General features: G+C 45.0%; 1 protein-coding gene across 2 annotated transcripts in view; it reads left to right on the plus strand.

The window, feature by feature from the left end:
* Positions 1 to 20060, plus strand: part of SLC25A37 (solute carrier family 25 member 37) — a 95444-nt gene that overhangs the window by 51425 nt on the left and 23959 nt on the right. For both annotated transcript variants that reach the window (XM_078666581.1, XM_078666582.1), the window contains one exon: positions 5029 to 5085. In XM_078666581.1, coding sequence (XP_078522707.1) covers positions 5029 to 5085 — 57 coding nt within the window. The remainder of the gene's footprint in view (positions 1 to 5028; positions 5086 to 20060) is intronic.

Genomic DNA, 20060 nt, shown 5'->3' on the forward strand with positions numbered 1-20060 from the left:
AACTTTTTGCCTTCCTCCTACCTTTTTTTTTTTTTACATGGTGTTGGTGGTTTTAGGACTCTGGGCACTTTAGCATTGGTTAGCAGTGCAGAGTGTGTGCGCTCTCTGCCCTCCATAGGCTAACATTGGGAACCCCTCCCTTATGGAATAATTCCTAAATAAGACAAAATAAGTATGTAATGTTTGGTATGTGTGCAATGGGAATAATAAATGGTGTGCACAGATTTACTTTTACTATTTTAGAAGTGCCACTTTTAGAAGTTGGCATTTCTGTGTGCTGTGTGCCTGCCTGCATTTCTGTGTGCTGTGTGCCTGCCTGCATGTCTGTTTCTAGAAGTGACGAGGGCTGGTGAGGAGTGGGTGGTGCCAGGGTGGTAGGGTCAGGCTGAGTGGGAGGTCTGCAACTAGAGTAGTGGGCGGAGGAATCCCCTGTTCCTGACTTGGTCAGTGCCTGCCCTGTACAAGGTTAGCTCCGCCCCCTACTAACACCCCTCCCAGTGCCAGTTGGGGCGGGAACCTCCAAGACCCTTACAGAAGACCCTACTCTTCCTGAAACTTCTACCTCCTTCCAGACGCAGGGCAGGGAGGTGTATAAATACAGGTGCTTGTGCTGATGTTGTGGGGACACCTTGCCAGGAGGAACCACCGTGGGACTCTGCGTGCTGGCCCCTGTGCCCAACTCTGCCCCTCTACCCCTCTACTGGACCCAGGAAGAGAGTCTGCTGGAGCAGGGGCTGCTGTACTTCAGGATCGCCATCCTTGCTTTGTCTAACTATCCCCTGGGATTGCTATACTGCTGGGGAAGAGCTGCCCTGAGGTCTGCTGATCTCTACCCAACCCTGACTGCTTCCTGGACCCTAGCGCCTCGTGAGCGCTATGTGTTGATTGCCAGAGAAAAGCACTACCTCCTAACTACCCACCAAAGGAAAGAATCCACAACCCCAGCAGGGCTCCCATGTGCCAGGGAGAGCTCTGCGTTGCCTGGAAGAGCGGGTGCCCACCCCGCATTTGCGCCGCGTTTTCTGTGCCTTCAATACCTGTTTACAACAGCCACCCGCTTATCTTTATCCTTAAATGGTGGGTGCGTACCCCACAATTGATTTTATATGTAAGCGGGTGCCCACCCACACTTTTGAAGAGGATTTCACCGCCGCAGCACCGGCCGAGAAACGGAGGAGCTGCCGGCCGCCCAGGAAGTCAGGCAACTGGGCCTGGGACATAGGCGGGCCTCACCCGAGTAAACCGGAAGCCTGGGAGTGAGAGGGACCGGCCAATCAGAGCGCGGTCCGAGAGTAGTGGGTGGCTGCCAGAGAGGTGGTGCTGTTGGCAGGGGTCCCGGGAGCTGAGGGGAGCCCCACGTACTGCGCCTGCTGCAACAAGGCCGCTGGTGTCGGGAGAAGCCCTAGAGCAGCGCAAGGAGACTGCCGGTGAGTGGGGGCTTCAAGAGTGCGCAGGGTCGGTGCTTGCGAGTGGCAGCAACGACAGAGGGCGAGACTGGCCGTTAACTCACCTGCCCAACCCCTAAGGAATGGTGAGTGGGGCTGGGCTCTGGCTGTGGTGAGGTGGGGGCCGCCTTACCGAGTGTTTGGGTGTAAATACCGGGTCACACTCCACAGTGGCACCGCCGGAGCGGGCCGCTGCCACAGTTGTGGCACTTTAGTACTTTCGAGCCCCAGAGGGGGGGCTCTAACTTGGGCAGTGCTTTGGTGGACACACAGCTGCACTGCAGGAGCGGGCCGCTGCAACCTTGGGCACTTTTTAACTTCAGAGCCCCGGAGTGGGGCTCCTATGCAAACTGGTGCCAGTGACTACTTTGGCTACCCAGCGGCGCCGCAGTTGTGGGCCGCTGCAACAAGTTGGGCATTTCTGTACAGTTGAGCCTCAGAGTGGAGGCTCCAACGTGATTAGTGGTGCCAGTGCTTTAAACCCCCAAAGAGGGAGGGCTCCAACATACCAGCGCTGACTTAGCCTCACACAACTGCCCCACTGGACAGTGGGCAGTTGCAACGTTGGTCAGAATTTTGTTATTCGAGCCCCAGAGTAGGGGCTTCCCAGGCGCAGGGGCGCCACACGCTAATCTACACCATGGATGACAATTAAAATGGGAGCAGCTTTTCACTCTGGTTTTGCAGTGCTAATTTTATGCCTAATGTGTGTTCTGCCTGTTGAGATACTTATGTGTTATGCCAAATGCGAATTATGCTGATATGATATCTAAGGTGTTTCTCTGTCTAAGGTTTGGGCCTAAGGTATCTATGCTGATGGTTATGCCTAATGCCATTTTGATGCCTATTTGGGGTATGCCAAGTGCTAAAATGATCTGTGCCTAAAGTTATGCTTTAAGTGATGATGCCGGATGGATGCAATAGGTATCTAGGCCTGAGGTTTTCCCCTAATGCTTACACTGCAGGGTTTATGTATGAGATGCCTAATGCTAACATGATTTATGCCCATCCTAATATGGTTTTCCATGATGTCTTTCTACCCTAATGATGTTGCATTTATGCTATAAGGAGGCCTAACGTCAGGGTATGATGTTCTAGGGGTATGCCTGATCTAATGTAGTTATGCCTCGTTGATATGATGCTAAGTTTATGATCTTGCCAGTAGGTACTGGGGGTTCTATATTGATTACTTGCACTTTTGCGATTGCTCTAGCAGCGACTTGAGTTGGCGCTGCCTTGTACATAATCCCCTGTAAATAATGTCCTAGTGCCTGTAGGCACCGTGCATATGTCTGTGATTCTAATGTGTTTTTATAATACAAAGGCTATTATATAACCTTGTGTGGAGTCTCTTTTGTAGTGTGCCTAGTGTGTCGCCGGTGTGTGTCTGTGTTGCGCAAACGCTTTACACATTGCCTCTGGGATAGGCCTGACTGCTCGTGCCAAGCTACCAAGGGGTGAGCAGGGGTTCTCCTCAGGGTGTAGCTCTCTCGCCCTGACTAGACCGGGGGTTTCTGCACGGCTCTGGCGTGTGTCCTAGCATACCGGGAACCCCCGTTTCTAACAGGCTTGATGGCAGACTTCAGGTCAGTTCTTTCCTTACTGGGCTGTAGGGATTGTATTTTTTCTGCTCAAGCACAGGGTCTCCTCTCCCTCCTTGCCTTTGGGGGATGTGTTGGGTCCAGAGACATTGATTTATGTTTACCTTCAGGATGTGTTTTAGGCTCAGAGACATCCATTTATGCTTTTCTTCAACAAGTTGTTGAAACTCAACCAAAACTCTACCAAGAGTTCTTCTAAAGGGAGTAGGAGTAACCAGCAAGGTATACTATTCTCACCTGCCTCTTGTGCTTAATTCGAGCGAGTCCTTTCTGGTGCTCAGCACCAGTAATTAATTGTCAACAGCGGTGTTTGTGAAAGACTGACACAAGCAGGCGCTGTCTGGCTAGTTTGGCGATGACCACAACAGCAGTTAATTAAAAATTCAATATATATTAAAAATGACTGACCTGCCGCCCATTCCATTCCTCTAGCTTTGGGGGCATGAAATAGTCCGAACTGTCACATTTGTAGAAGTCTGATTGGCAGTAGTTGTGCTGTTTCTGTGATTGGCACGAAAGGGAATGGCCATCACCACCCCCTTTTGTACCACTTTGTTCGCCATAAGTTGGCCGGGTATGCTCAGACGTGAGTCCCTTGCTCACTTTGCCACTGGATTCAAGCAAGCTGGGCTGAAGTTAGCTGAAATGCCAGAAACCGGTCCTCTGAAGCTTGTTTCCGGTCCAGGGAAGGCATTGCTTGGCCGTTCGGGCTGGACTGTTCCCATGAGGCACAGGGTCAGACTGATTTGCATATGGCCATGTCTGAACTGGGGTGGCAGAGTGAGCTAAAGAACGGTGATGGATTAAACCTAGATCTCTTGACTGGGTGTGAGTGTTTGATTGGTTCAGATTCTCCGTCCATCACCACCCCCTTTTGTACCACTACGCTCCTGTGATTGACAGCATGACAGGGGCAATGTGTGGTGCAAGCACGTTCTTTAAAAAAAACATTTTATACAAACTAAGCACTGCTTTCCCTCTACTCAAGAACCTCTTCCCTTCTTGCATATCTCCGATAGGCAGCATGCATTTGTTCATTCTTCCTTCTTGATTGTAGGTGAGCAGTCCTCTCCCTCTGCCTTATAGTTTTTTCTTGGATCTCCACACTCCTCACTGCCACATCCCACAACAGCATACTTTAAAAAAAAAAACCTTACCCTCTGTTTTGGACGTTACAATTGGAACTATAGGTAAAATAGCAATACTTCTGTGGATGACTGTCTCTAAGAGTAGCTGCTTTCCCTAACTGAAGTCTCTTCCCTGCCATGAAATCCTTGGTTATCAATATGCATTTCTTTCTCCTTTTAAAACATGCCAAGGCTGCAGGTGCTGAAACCCAGTGGTGTTCCATTCGATAACATCTGCCTCTGGATGTGATGATCAGTTTTCCTGAACTTCTTGGTACCTCTGTCACCCCCCGACCTTCTAGACACTGATAAGAGTTAGAACCCATAAAAGGTTTTGACCCACAGCGCAGTAGCCGCTTTCTATAAGGGTCACAACTAAGAGCAAAGAAATTACGTGAGCAGAGAGTTCCTTTTCATGCCTTGCAGTCTTTAGTAACTTTGCTACAGATTCATGCATTGGCTTAATGATATCTTACTGTTCTCTATGTGGCTGTCTGTTACCAGTGGTCAAGAAAGGACATCCATATTTTTCACTTGGTGGAACCTGTGAGATACTTTTATGTGGAGAATCTCTGTGAACATGCCATTTCCATATTGTAAAAGCGGTAAACTGTGCTTTAGGTTAAATGAGGTGTGCCATAGTCTATTTGGGACTTAAGTTTTCAAATTGCTCTTGCCTTTGCACTAAACAGGCAGGTATTAAGATGGTAGCTTACAGTTTTGTAATGGTCTCCATTCCAACCCCTTTAAAAAACTGTATCGTAGGCTGCAACTGAAAAATTATTTTGCCTGAATGAGTCAAAGTCTGGATTTAGTTGAAGCAACTTTTTTCTAACTAAATGTTTGTACTTTCAGGGGTTGCTGGAAGTATGGCCACATTACTCCATGATGCAGTTATGAATCCTGCCGAAGGTAAGGTGGTGCTAGCTATCAGTTTTAAATTGCAATGAATGATTCATATTTATATAACTCTCCATTCATCACCCAAATCCATGTACTCGCGGGCGGTTGCTTCTTGTGCGAGGGTGAAGTCGTGAACCAATTTTAAGGATTCATGGTTAACAAATACCAGCACCCAAGGGCGCAGATTAACCCAGCTTTTTATGGGATAAAAGTACATACACAGATACGTTTCTGCAACCGCCTTTGTCGATGATAGCGGGCGCCGGGTAGTGACATCAATAAATATCATTCAATTAATTGGTTATTCGCACAATTCATTAACCTAAATGAAGGACTCAAGATATTTCTGGTACAGCCTTCTTATAACATGTTTGACGCATTTAAATCTCATTGTGTTATACCTCCTATATTATGTGGGTCACCCATCGAGGAGCGCCAACAATTGTATCAGGAATCTAGCAAGGCTAGCGGTAGGGACATCAACACAAAACGTTCAATAGTCTCCTCCCCCTCCGACTCTCCCCTCGATTCTAGCTCTCATCCTACCCCTAACGCTGATCTTGTCCCTCAGATGGGAACAGTCAGATGGATGGAAAAATCAGTATTTGAACATGATAGCGGAAGGGACACGTAAGGTTACATCACAGGGAGTTGTGGTTCCGGTTTTAGGCTTAGAAAAACACACAGATAACTGCAGAGATAGTCAAAACTTGCCATCCAATAGGAGCACCCACACAACCCTCACAGATCGGACGAGGGAAAAACCAGACCCCTACCTACAAATGGGGATTTTATAAATCTCAGCTCGCAATCTAGCAAGACTTACAAAGCAATGCTAACCGCTATTAAAGATATGAAAAACCTGCTGTGCCTATCAGAAAAACGGCTTGCTAAAATAGAGGTCCTTCAGGTTACCTCTCGGGAAACACAAGTTAAACACAGGTCCACCCCTATGGCAGCATCAAACAGAATTTACCGTCCACGTTCTCAACTCAACTATCTGACAAATAGTGAACTATTATCCATTCTGTCGTCATAAACCTACTCCTACTTCTCATAATAAGACAGGAGAAAATCACATCCAAACAATCATAACGAATGGGGACAGAACTTCTCAATCCAAAGATCGAGGGCCTAATGCCAACAACCTAAAGAATGTGCCATCAATGCCTGAAGAGTCTGTCTCGACTAGGGTCAATGATCAGGAACACATGAGGTGTATACTACTTAACCGTCGCTCCGCAAATAAACACGCGGCTGACATAGCCGACATCATACTAAGCCATCAAATAGACGTTACCATCTTAACTGAAACATGGCTATCGGACTCATCTTCGCCATGCTTAGACCTGTTAGTCCCTCCGAACTATCAGATTATGAGACCGGACAGAAATGAAGGAAGGGGTGGAGGCACCGCTTGTATTCACAGATCAGACATTTCCATCACAAAAATACATGCTAACCCATTAGTCTTGTGAATATATGGGCATGTCCCTAAGAGCAGCAGATAACCAAAACTGTAAACTCCATGCACTCTACCACCCACCCCAGTACAAAGACCAAATTCATAGAACAGCTAATAGAAATCATTACCACCAACTCTAACCTGCAGTCTAACGATATCTTCTTAGGAGATTTTAATATTCATTGGGAGGATCAGGTAGATAGTCAAATCACCATCCTTAAAACCTTCCTGGTAGAGCAATTGTTAGTCCAAGGATGTCATCTCCCCACCCACTCCAAAGGATCCACCTTAGAATGGATCATAGCTAAAGAGAAAGCGATAGAGAATATTGTAATCACACCCGGTGATTGGCCCAATCACCATATAATCACATTCGAAATTCCCTTAAAAAAAACAAATCGTCTTCACAAGCTTTTAAACCTAGAAAATGGACCAGGGACACTCGAGGAATTAATATGGAAAACATAGCCGCACGCTGTACATTAGACGTGCAAGCACCCAAGAGCATGGTTGACGTCAATGACCTCACTTGGCACTAAAACAAGACAATGTCGAGCATTATCAAGGACATAGCCCCTTTAAAACTGAAAAGGTTCACTGACAAAGTCAAAAACCCGTGGTTCAGTGATGCCCTTAATGAAGAAAGAAGATAAATGAGACTATCAGAAAGCAAATGGCGACAACACCCTTCTTCGCCCCACCTAACCCTACTGAGACAATCCAAGAAAGCTTACAATAAAAGCATTATTAAATCTAAAAAAGACTTTTTCAGGAAAGAACTGGATAACGCAGTAAACAGACCCAGGAAACTTTTCAATCTACTTAAGGAACAATCTAATAAATCAGCTAAAGTAGCACCAGTCATCACCATAAATAGCATAAATAGTGAAGATTTCTCGGCCTTCTTTACAGACCAAGCTAACTCTTTGGAGAGGGAACTCAAAAAAGCAGCCGAAGATATTGAAAGTAGGAAGGATTCGGGGGACGAAGAACTGGACCAACAACAATTAACTGGTCAGGTTTTAAACCGGTCAGTGAATTAGACATCTCAAAGATCATGTCGACCACTAAACCTAACAACCCCTATAACAATCCCCTACCAGCAAAGTGCTGGTCCACCATAAACCACCTGTTAATCCCATTTTGGACGAAGGTCATAAATGCCTCATTTTCACAAGGACAAATATCGGCCTGCCTTAAAAAACCAACAGAGAACCCCTCTGACACAAACAATTTCAGACCTGTAACTAACATTCCCATGTTAGCCAAAGTTCTGGAAAAATGTGTCCAACAACACATTTCTGAGTTCAACCTGTTAAATGTTTGCCAATCTGGCTTCCGTCCAAACCATAGTACAGAAACTGCAATTCTGCACATTGTAGCTTTTGCCAGCGCTATTCAATCTATGTTCAACCACTCACAGAAATATTACAAAAAGCAAATATCGCTTTCCACATGTATGCGGATGACACTCAGTTGTACATCAAGGTCGCATCAACAGAAGAGATAAAGACCACGGACCTTGCACTATCAAGAACCCTCCAATGGCTAACTAAGAATCACCTGAAGCTAAACCCTCAGAAAACCGAATTCCTACTTATTACACCGCAGAAAAGCAAACTAAAGACAGCAGAATGGTCGAACCTTATCACTGCTCTAAATTGTACTCCAAAAGATTGTCGACTCCACCAAATCACTGGGAATTACACTAGATAAAAACCTGAACAAGTTAGCACATATTACTACAATGGCAAAAAACGCCCGGTACGACCTCAGCTACTTTAGAAAACTTAACCTTTCCTGAACAAAACAGACCTTAAAACAGCAGTTCATGCGCTGGTCATCTCAAGGATCTAATACGGGTGCACTACCTTAGCTGGGCTCCCCAAGATCTCAACAGCCCCATTGAAAGCTTGTCTCAATGCAGCCACAAGGCTGATAGCGGGATCCAAAAAAATTCGACCATATCTCCCCTCACCTGAAAATGCTAAACTGGCTGCCTTTCGAAGTAAGAATTCAATTCAAGTTGGCATGCATCACTCATAAAGCAATACACCACAAAACTCCAGGTTACCTGGCTCAAACTTACGCTTTCTGGAGGTAACCAACCCTCTAGGAGCAAAACAGACTTACTTCTGAAACCGGCTCGCTTCTGCAAGAAAAATACTTCTGTCCGAGCATTCTCCGGAGCAGCACCGAGCATTTGGAACGTACTCCCACCAAACATTAGAAGAATTACATCCATCGCAACTTTCAAAAAGGAAGCAAAATCGAACTATGTGAGCACATTTCTCCCATAAGTCATTATTGCAGAACTGCTGTCTATAAACTGCTCACTTGTGTTCATGGCTCCGCTAACCGTGGGATGGTACACAAGTTTATCTTTGTTCTTTAGCTGCGCTATGGTAATTTAGCTACTGACTGTATATATGTTTATATGCTATACGGAAGTGTAAAACAGTAATGATTGATTTTTCCTTTAATGTCTCGTTTTGTTGAAACGCTACTGTAAAGCGCTCTGATACCCTACATTGGTTCATGTTCGTGCTATAGAAAACACTAAATAAATATATATATATTCAGTAATTACACAGATACCACACTCTTTCCCAGATGATATTCTGAGTTGTGTATGCAGCATTTTGAATGTATGCACAAAGTCAACAACCACATAGCCAATCCTCACCTCTGATTGATAACCAGGAGAAATGTCTGCGCTCCCAAAGGCTGTGCGCAGCGTGGGATTGGATGCATGCAGAGTGGGGTTGTCTGCGGGGCCTGCCCGCAAGTGGTTGTATTAGCGTATGGTAATTATATATTACTTTACGTTTAAAAAAACCATAGAAATTCACTGAAAAAACAAAGGTTACAGGGACGTTTTAGTTAGGCTCACGTATTACCCACACAAAACCATAGAAATTTGGCAGTTATACTTTTCAGAAGAAACTATAACTCATGCCGTTAAGTAACTTTAGAGCACGAGTTGTGGTTTCTTAACATAAGTCTAACTATAACTGCTGAATTTCTAAGGTTTTTTGTGGCTAAAACGTGAACTTAACTATAACGTCCCTATAACATTTTTTCTTTCTTTCACTGAATAAAAAAATATATGTATGAGTGTGCGTATAAGTGTGTGTGTATATGTAGGTGTGTGTGTGTATATATATTTTCTCCAAACATGCATCCCTGTTATGTTTACAGATGTGTATGTGTGTGTATATATATATATATATATATATATATATATATATATATATATATATATATATATATATATATATATATATATATATATATATTTTACCACAAATTGCCTTTAGCATTCGGAAGTCACACGCATTGCTCCGCCATCCAGCAATCTCATGCAGCCTGTTTGCTCACCCTGTGTGCCAATTAATATAGCCAACGCGTTTCGGGGCTTGCAGCCCCTTCTTCCTGGGCGAAGATACACACATACACACTCACTTAGAGAAATAACGAACTTTGAAAGAAAAATACACTTATGAACATACTCACCTGCATTAAGGACTCCAAGCCCCATAAATCATCGAGGCAAAGTGTAACGAGGACACGCCCATGGGCAGGCAGGAATGTGAAGAAATAAAAATCGAAAAAAGAAATGCAGGTTTTGTATGTGTGTATCTTCGCCCAGGAAGAAGGGGCTGCAAGCCCCGAAACGCGTTGGCTATATTAATTGGCACACAGGGTGAGCAAACAGGCTGCATGAGATTGCTGGATGGCGGAGCAATGCGTGTGACTTCCGAATGCTAAAGGCAATTTGTGGTAAAATATATATATATATATATATATATATATATATATATATATATATATATATATATATATATATATATATATATATATATATATATATATCTATATATATATATCTATATATATATATATCTATATATATATATATATATATATCTATATATATCTATCTATCTATCTATCTCCAAAACACGCACTCCTCTTCCTTCTACCTCTCCATCTGGGAGAGGAAGAGTGTGTGTTTGGAGAGAATATATAATTTCAGCAGCCCTTTTAGGGCCTGGGCACCCTGCATCCCCTGTGCTTGCTTTCTATATCTAAGTTTGGGATTGGGTCTCCGGGGCCAAATATGGCTGGGGGATGTGGGCTAAGTACCACCCCCCATGAAAAATTAATTGGGCCCAACTTCCATCACTCTCCTTTTTATTGGATCTGGCCGTGGGGGGAATGGGGTTCCCTGGGCCAATTAAGGGCTGAGGAAGGGGGTGCACGCCCCCTCTCCTTAATATTTATGTTTGGCCCCAGAGGAAGGCCAACCCTACACTGCACACGGCCAAAGCCGGTGCTCTGCATGGGTTGATAGCTTGCTTGGAATTGAAAGAAGGCAGCCAATTCCACACCACACACGCACACGATCAAAAGTGTGGTGTTGGCTGCCTCCAGATATCTGCCTGCGGAAAGTTGTATGCAGGGCCTGGCTATAAGCCCCATTTGCAGCGTGGGGATGGCTGCATGTGAGGGGCTGGTTGGCTGCCTCCCGGTAGCTTGGCTACAGGGCCCTTTTGCTAAACCCTTGCTGTGTGCCGCCAAGGTTGTGTGTAGTATCTCGTTGACTGCCTGGGGAGGGTGGATGGGGGGGGTGCTGTAGGGCCCACCAAAAATGCAGAAATTCACCAGTAATTTGTAGAACTAACCTTGACTTATGCCCCCAGGCACTGCCCATGACCTCGCATATTACATCAATCATATCATGTTCTGTGACATCATTTATGACATCACAGGTGACATTTTCCAAGTTTCTTTTGTACCTGTTACTCTATAAACTATGACATTAGAGGCCTGAAAACGAGTATCTAATAGCTTGAATTATGTAAAGCATCATTAATACCATCACAGATACAACACTTTTAGGTGTAGCCACAGGTTATGTGCAACATTGACCCTACACAATACACTTCACAATATACTTCACAGGAAGCCTAGTTCACATTAACAATCAACCGCCGATATATGGAAAACCCTTACATCAAACGGCATTCAATCTGTATACAAGTATTAAGAGAGAACCAAGTTCCTCAAGATACTCCATGTCTGTGCCAAAACTAATGCCTCACTATTGACAGCAGAGCCAAAACTCTTGCGAGGAACATGCTAACACAAGTCATCAACTGTCACATGCACACAGTTACTCTTCAATACAAAGATTTATAATGTGTTCAATACCTCTACACACCTACGATACTTTAGGAACCTCTACACACCTATGATACTTTAGAAGCACATGCATTTTGTAAACACTTACACCCCTTAGCTGGACACAGCATGTACAAAATTAGGTCGAGAAGTAATATGTTGTTACTCGCCACTATGTAAACTATAAATAAAACTAACTCTCATTGGATGATGTCATCAGTGATGTCATTTGAGATGTTATAAATGATGTCATAGAACATGTCATGAGTGATGTAATATGTGAGGTCACAAGCAGCGTTTAGCAAGGGCACAACTTAGTTAGCTCTGCTAACTATAACTGGTGATCTTCTGTGTTTTTTTGCGTTCAAAACATTGTTTTCACTGACCTATTCACCTAACTGTACCATAAGTTTAACCTTTTTTTTCTTCAGTAAGTGTGGGTGTGTGTGTTTTTACAATTGTTGTGAGAAACACAGCAGAGGCGGTCGAAACATATCACCAGTACCCACAATAAAGTCTATTTTAAAGCGAGTTCAGGCATGCTGGAGCCTGTTTTGGAACTGAGAGGAGACGAGTTGGAAAAAAATATTTAGGGCAATGTTTCGAACCATCGACAAAATTAAAAAAAGACCTGACATAATAGTCAAGCCATGAGACATAGGAGGCAATGTTGTACTCTGGGGTAGGGATTTATACCGGAGTGAAGCATTAAAACAGCTCAACAATGTTGAATGTTAGAGGAGGATTACATTGAATGAATATGAAAGTGTTAAAGAAAAATTCTATGACAAATTGACTATATGGAAAGAACAAGATCTTTTAAGCTGGGATGAATATCGCTTTTTGAAGCAGGAACATTCGGTTCTCCCCACCTTTTACATGATCCCCAAGGTGCATAAGGACATGAGTATCCACCTGGGAGACCAATAATCTTGGCTCAAAATAATGTATTTGAGAATGTCTCTAAGTACATTGATGTCTGGTTAAATCCTGTTGTAAAAAACTTTGCCATCATATCTAGTGGATTCGGTGTTTTTTAAAAACATATCTATGATGTAAAATGGGAAGAGAATGTGGTCCTTGTAACTTTGGATGTTTCCACACTATACAAGGGTATAAGACATCGAAATGGGTTGAAAGCCACAGAACATTTTTTACGGATGAATCCAATAAAATTCACTGAACATAATCGAATGTTATTGGCCATGATGGAAAGTTGCCGAACAAGGAATATTTTCTTGTTTCATAATGAACTGTTCCAACAACAAGGAACAGCAATGGGCTCCTGCTTCGCCCCCAGTTATGCTAATTTACAATTGGGCTGGTGGAAGGAGCAGGTGCTTGGTTGACCAAGATTGGAACAGTGGACAGACCAGTTTCTGTCATGGCTAAGGTTTATTGACGGCGACTTTGTGCTGTGGCAGGGTAGGGAGTTGGAGGTGGGTCAATTTATGAATGACCTGATTTTAAATGATTTAGATTTGAATATTGGTGGACTTTAGAGTAAGACAATCGCAGAATTTTTAGACATACAAATGTGGGTGGAGGATGGTAGACTAGAAACAATATTCAGAAAGCCAACAACGAGAAACACAATCCTCCAGTCACTTTTTGACTGACTTTTTTTCTCGTCTTTGACTCCTGGTGCACGAGGCATGCCCGGCTTCATGACATGCGGTTCCTGTAATCGACTGATTCGCACCGCGTGTGGCTCTTTTGCCTGGAGCGCAACCACGACCCCTAGTCATGCTCCGACTGCTGGTAGATGGCGCCGAAGGCTTTGTGGGAGCGGTCTAGAATACTGCTTGAGCGCCAGCATTCGGCTCCGTGCGGTTCGAGGCCCCTGTCTCGAGGGAGGTCGAGGGACCGGTAGCGAAGCCACCACCATTCGTCCAAGTCATCGAAATCTTTGCACTCTGATAAGGCGAAGCATAAGAAGAAGTCGAAGAAGCATCATCGCTCTTCGACTTCTCCTAGTCGGTCGGCCGATCCGACGAGGGATGTGGGCGGTGCCCCTCCCGCGGCTCTGCATGCGGAGCCCAAAGAGACGACTCAGCGTTTCCCTCCCTTTCGGTTGATGGGGCTAGGCCTTCTCCTGTCCCGGGGCAGCAGGTCCCCTTGGATCCAGGCCTGGATCCAGATCGGCACCGGTTGACCTCATTACACGTTCACCAGCGCCGCTTCCTACGGCACCATTACCGCATCCTACGCCAGTAGCCCCCCTCCAATGCCCCCCCCCCCCCCCCCCCCCCCGGCATCGATCCTGCGCAGTCAGCTTTTCGCCCCTTTTGTAGCTACGGAAGGGGTGCCCCACTATGTCCCACCCAGGGCCACAGGCTGCAGCAAGTTACCCAACCTTCGCGCGGCCGGGGACATGGAAACAACCAAGAGTTCCAACTCCGACCTTGAAATTAAAGACTTCCTGCTGGCTCAACAGGTTCGCCACCACCCTACAAGGGACCTTCAGCCGCTCTGGACCCGCCACTGCCTTCAGGCCATAGTCGGCATGGCAGAGAACTTCGGACACCATGCCCAGCTACTACTTGGCACTGACTGAAAAAAATTCCTAAAACTGACATCCTAAGCGCTGTCTGCTTTCAGCTTGCCTTTGACCCGCCTGTCTGATCCGAAACAATATGCCTCGGAACACAAGTCGGCGCTGAAAAACTTGCCACCAACCGGAACCCCAGCCCACAAACCAGTTGAATGGGTCCTCCCAGAAGTTGCAGGACCAGCTTGATGCCCAGTAGAAGCAAATTGTTATCCTCCGCCAAACAGGCCACATAGTAACACAGCCTCTAACGCCGGATCCTTGGCCTACTAGCTGACAGCTCAGTTTTGAGGAAGCTCTGGAGCCCCCTCCTCATCCAAAGAAGCAGGATAAAGCCACCCATACTCTTCCTGACACTTCACTGCCTCCACCCTCACCCTCACACTCCACCCAGACCCCCACCATCACCGTCCCTACCTCCTATACCTAACCCACTCTTGCACTCTACAGGGGTCACCGCATTCTGAAACGGGTGGACACTGTGCGGGTGGGAGGGCAACTTGTGACGTTACCCCCGCAGGAAGACTCTTGGGATTCATATGATGTAGATCCACCTGCAGATACTGATCCCAACCTCTTCCCTGCCCCACCTTCCTCGCCAGATGACACCTCTTAACATGAGGTTCTATGTAGGGCTGCTGCTTATCACAACTTGGCAATGCATAATGAGCCCATTAAGGAGGACTTCCTCTTTGAGAGCTTTGCTTTGGCTCGTAGCTCCAAGAAGCATCTGCGTATGCGGGAGGGGATACTTAAGCTAGCCCTGATATTATCAAGGAGCAGATCAAAGCCCGGGTTAGTACCCCATGGGTTTGCAAAAATGCAAAGCCTCCCCTTTAGACCCTACCTACATTAGAGGTCAACTCCCACCAGATTCCCTAGTGGCTCATACCACTCGTAAGAGGGTGAATGCTCAGGGCACCGGTAATGCTCCTCTGCCGGACAAAGAGAATTAAAAGATAAAAGCGGATGGTAAAGTTGCGACACAAATTGCCATGCATTGATTTGCTCTCTAGATATGATCAGGACCACTTGGACGAAATAGAGGAGCTCCACCACCACCTACTAGAGAAGCGCTGTAAAATGGGACGTGAGTTGGTCAGAAGGCAAACTGATTACCAACACAACCATCAGATGCACCCTAGATGCTGCTGACACTGCTGCTCAGTGGATTAACATTAGTTTCTCCACAGGCATGCCTGGCTCCTTGTCTCCCACTTCAAGCCGGACGTTCAACAGCATCTACTCAACCTGAACTTCGATGGGGAACATCCCTTTGGCCCTCAGGTTGATGAGATGCTGGAGAAAATAAAAAAAAGATGGGGAGAAAGCCATAGGCGCCTTACAGACGTCCTCCTCATGGGGATCCTTTTGCTGCTCCACATATTGCGGAGGCTCCAAGACGACATCCCATGTAGCCTCAGCTTCTTTCCAATGCCAGCCTGCCCAACCAAGTTCCACAAGGGGCCCCTTCAGTGGTGCCTATTGTGGAAATAACGCCAAAGGTAGGTCCCCGCAAGGGAGCCACCCTAGACCAGCAATGACTTACACTCCTTCGCCTGATCACAAAACACCTGTCCGAGAACGGCTATAGTTTTGCTTCCCCGCTTGGCAACACGTCACCTCAGACCAGACCGGTGGTTTTTAGACTTCATCCAATATGTTTACTGCGTAAATGCACCGCCACACCTCCCAACATATCACCCCTAAGACATGTCTTCTCACAAGAACACCAAAGTCTGCTTCAGGAAGCGGTCCAAGCACTCCTCATCAAAGGAGCCATTGAGCTTGTGCCACAACACCTACAAGGCACAGAGCTGTTACCCTCTACTTCCTCATTCCCAAAAACAATGTGTCCCTCTGGACCTCAGACGACTACATATTATTATTATTATTATTATTAAGGCTTTTATATCGCGCTCTATTACTAAAAAAATAGTATCATACACTTCCACATGATCACCCTTCGAGATGTCATTCCTGTTAGAGCAAGGCGGCCTCATGGTAGCACTCGCCAGTGTTTTTACAAAATGCCTTGCAGTAGTAGCAGCATACCTGCAAAGACAGGGCATCCACGTATTCCCCTACCATGACAATTGGCTAATGGAGAGCACAACACAACTGCAGTGTCATGCAAACACCCAATCCACAATAGACCGACTGCACAAACTGTGCTTTACCATCAACTCTGTTAAGTCCCATCTCTAACCTCTTCAAATTCAACCCTATCTGGGAGCCAGTCTCCATGCAGAGGTTGGCAATGCATAGCGGAGTCCGGCAAGACTCCAGTCTTTCCAACGTTGCTGTCCTTTTTCAACAAGATCAACAGGTCACACTATGGATAGTCATGCGCCTGCTAGGCATGATGGCCTCCTACATCATCATAGTACTCCACTCAAGATTGCATATGCATCTGCTACAGGCATGCCAAATGCATCAGTGGATCAATAGGAGGGCCATTGGGAAGATCCGGTCCTGATCATCGCCCGCACTCATAGCTTTCTGCAGTAGTAGAACGCCAACAACTTGTTGTGGGAGCAGCCTTTTCACAGATCACTGTCCCAACGGACGCATCCCTTAGTGGGTCCAGTACCAGTGGGATCCCACTCACGGGGATTGCCACATTAACTATCTGGACCTGTTAGCTGGCCATCTAGCACTCCAGGCCTTCCTACCCCACACTATGGGCAAGGTAGTCCTCGTACGGTCAGACATGAGACATGTATTACATTCGGAAGCAGGGGCGCACCCGCTCCCTTCAGCTTCTCAAGTTGGCTCAGTCCATCTAGCGCTTATCTCTCCACCACAGGATCCACCTGGTAGCAGAATACCTCCCTGGAGTGTTTAACAACTTTGCCAACCTTTTCAGCATAATGAGACAACAAGTCCGCGAGTAAGAATGCCACCCAGCAGTCTTCATTCGCTACTTACAGCGATGGAGGATTCTGAACATGGACTACTTCGCCATAGCAGAAAACACAAGATGCCCAAACTTCACCTACAGAACTGGTCAGGGATATTTGCATATGCTTTTCCACCTCTCCCCCCTCATTACATTCATGGTTCGAAGCTATGGAAGACCTCCCTCATCCTCTTCCTAGTGACTCTCACCTGGGCCAGACAACCCTGGTTCACCACTGTTTGAACTTTCGGTGATTATGTATGAGAGTATCCCCAACAAGTTGGACCTTCTCATGCAAACTCATGGAGAAATCAGACACCCGACCCCAAGAGTCTCAACCTTGTGATTTGACTACTGAGTTCTTAGAATTTGGTTATGTCAATGTACCTCCTGGATTTATGCATATTCTTAAGGAAGCGTGCAGGACGACTACTCTGCCAAATGGAAAAGGTTTGTCTGCTACTGCCTCCCAAACCACGTTGACCCCTGGCAGCCACAGTTCAGAACATAGTATGTTACCTCCTGCGCCTCCAAATGTGTAGCCTAGCCTTACCTTCATTGTTACAACTGGCATCTGTGGCCGCATATCCAAAATAGGCAATATGCATCGCTCTTCAGGATTCTAGTCGGCAAAGCTTTTATGGAGGGACTCGAGTCATTCCTTCCTGGGTGCCTTCAGCCCTTATGTGTAATCTCAAGATTGTCCTCCAGAGAATGATGGTCTCCTTTTTTAGCCTCTCCAGCCATGTCCCTTACAATCTTTGTTGGAAAGTAGCTTTTCTAGTAGCTATCACATCACTAACGTGTGTTAGTGAGCTCCAGGCTTTTACCTTGGAAGAACTTTTTTTCCAGGTTCATAGGGGTGATCCTTCGTACCATCACATCATTTCTTCCCAAGGTGATCTCTTTCCATCTTAACCAGCCTATAGCACTCCCATTCTTCTTTCCACAACCTTACTCCTTTGCAGAAAAGGATTAGATGTCAAAGTCTTAATGTATTTTATAGGTAGAACACAGCATTTTGAAAAACCCAGCAAGTATTTGTTACTTTTTCTGAACCATATAAAGGAAAGGCTTTTATCAAAATCGGCCAAAGCTTACGTTTGTCTGTTCTCCTAGGGCTAATTACACCAGAAAGAAAGGGGCCTCTATGGCTTCCTTTCGAATAATCCAACAGCTGACCTTTTGTAAAGTAGCTACTTGATCTACGCCACAATTTCACAAAGCACTACTACTAAATGTATTACCCCAACAACCACCAAATGTTGGTCAGGCTGTACTATGTACCCTTTTTCAGTCTTCTGCAACATCCACGTGCTAGCCACGGCTTAGGGGAGGACTACTTTACAGTCTACTCACAGCATGTGTATCTACAGCCACACATGCCTCGAACTGAAACTGTTACCCTGTAAGCATGTGTTTGTGGCATGTAGTGCTGTAGATTCACATGTGCCCACCCTCCTCCCTGAAGGCTTCTGGCTGTTCGCAGTTACCATTACTTTCTACTTCCCTTGCATGGTCATCTCTCTAGCTCTCTTTTTCCTGTGTCACTGCTGAAGTTATCCTCACCCGTTGTGTGGAACACAATCTAACAATCTAACAATGGAGCCAATGACCATAGCATTGCAAACAAGAGGTGGAGTCACAATACTGCGTGATCCAAGTAGAATTCTCTGAAGAAAAACAATTTGCACACATCCGAAACCAACACTAGATGACAGGAGTATGCACAGCATGTGAATCTACAGCACTACATTCACGAACAGATGCTTACAGGAGAAGTATTATATATGTATGTATGTATGTGTATATGTATGTATATATGCAAAGAGCTCCGCCCGATACTCCCAATGATTCGGAAAGATGAACACGGACCCAGAAGACTTTGTGCAAGGTTCTTTATTCAATAAGTATGCCCAGCACCACCGCCATGACGCGTTTCGGCCTTCAGGAGGCCTGGATCACATGACGCCATAAGGATTGACCCACAAATTTAAAGTGATCGTGCCGTACCACGTGAAGTGGTGCATATAGATATAAAAGAATTATTGCTTCAAATCATTGTATCTTGTAACCATCGGGGTACAAAACAATTCTGAACATTAGTGCGGTTGTGCAAATATGCAAGCAGTGCTAAATGGAAAGGTGCAGATACGCAAATATTAATGAACCTTTTTGAATTGACTCAAAAATGCTGAAACATGCATATAACCATGACTATTTTTTTTTGTAACTTAAGACAATAAATATCTTGTGCAAATAAGCCATCAGTGCTACGTAGTAAAGTACAAATATGCCAGTATTAATGAACATGAATATATTCAATTAAAATACAGCAAAATGCCACTGAACTGGGCAGGGAAGTCACACCTTTTTGTTCTCTCTTGTCCTCCCATTGTACATTCATAAATGCCAAAAATAACACTCTAGTGGGTCCGCACATGCTGCGTTCGAACTGCTCACTAGTTTACTTAATGTTCAATGAAGCAAAAAATTGATACTGCAAAAGATGTTATACAATCATTGGCAATTCAAATGAAATCCTTATTTGGTTTATATAAAAAAAAATAGATATAGATATAGATATATATATATATATATATATATATATATATATATATATATATATATATATATATATATATTCACTGAAAAAACCATAGGTTATAGACCATATATAGTTAGGAATTAGCATTTAAAAAACCTTATTTTACTCACACAAAACCATTGAAATTCCATATATAGTTAGTTGCACTAACTATATATTGCGCACCCGCAATCCACTGCTGATGATGTCACATATTACATCATTCATGACATGGTCAGTGACATCACTGATGACATCACTGATGACATCTCAAATGACATCACTGATGACA

The sequence above is a fragment of the Lissotriton helveticus genome, chromosome 11 (genome assembly GCF_964261635.1).
Source record: "Lissotriton helveticus chromosome 11, aLisHel1.1, whole genome shotgun sequence".
Taxonomy (NCBI): domain Eukaryota; kingdom Metazoa; phylum Chordata; class Amphibia; order Caudata; family Salamandridae; genus Lissotriton; species Lissotriton helveticus.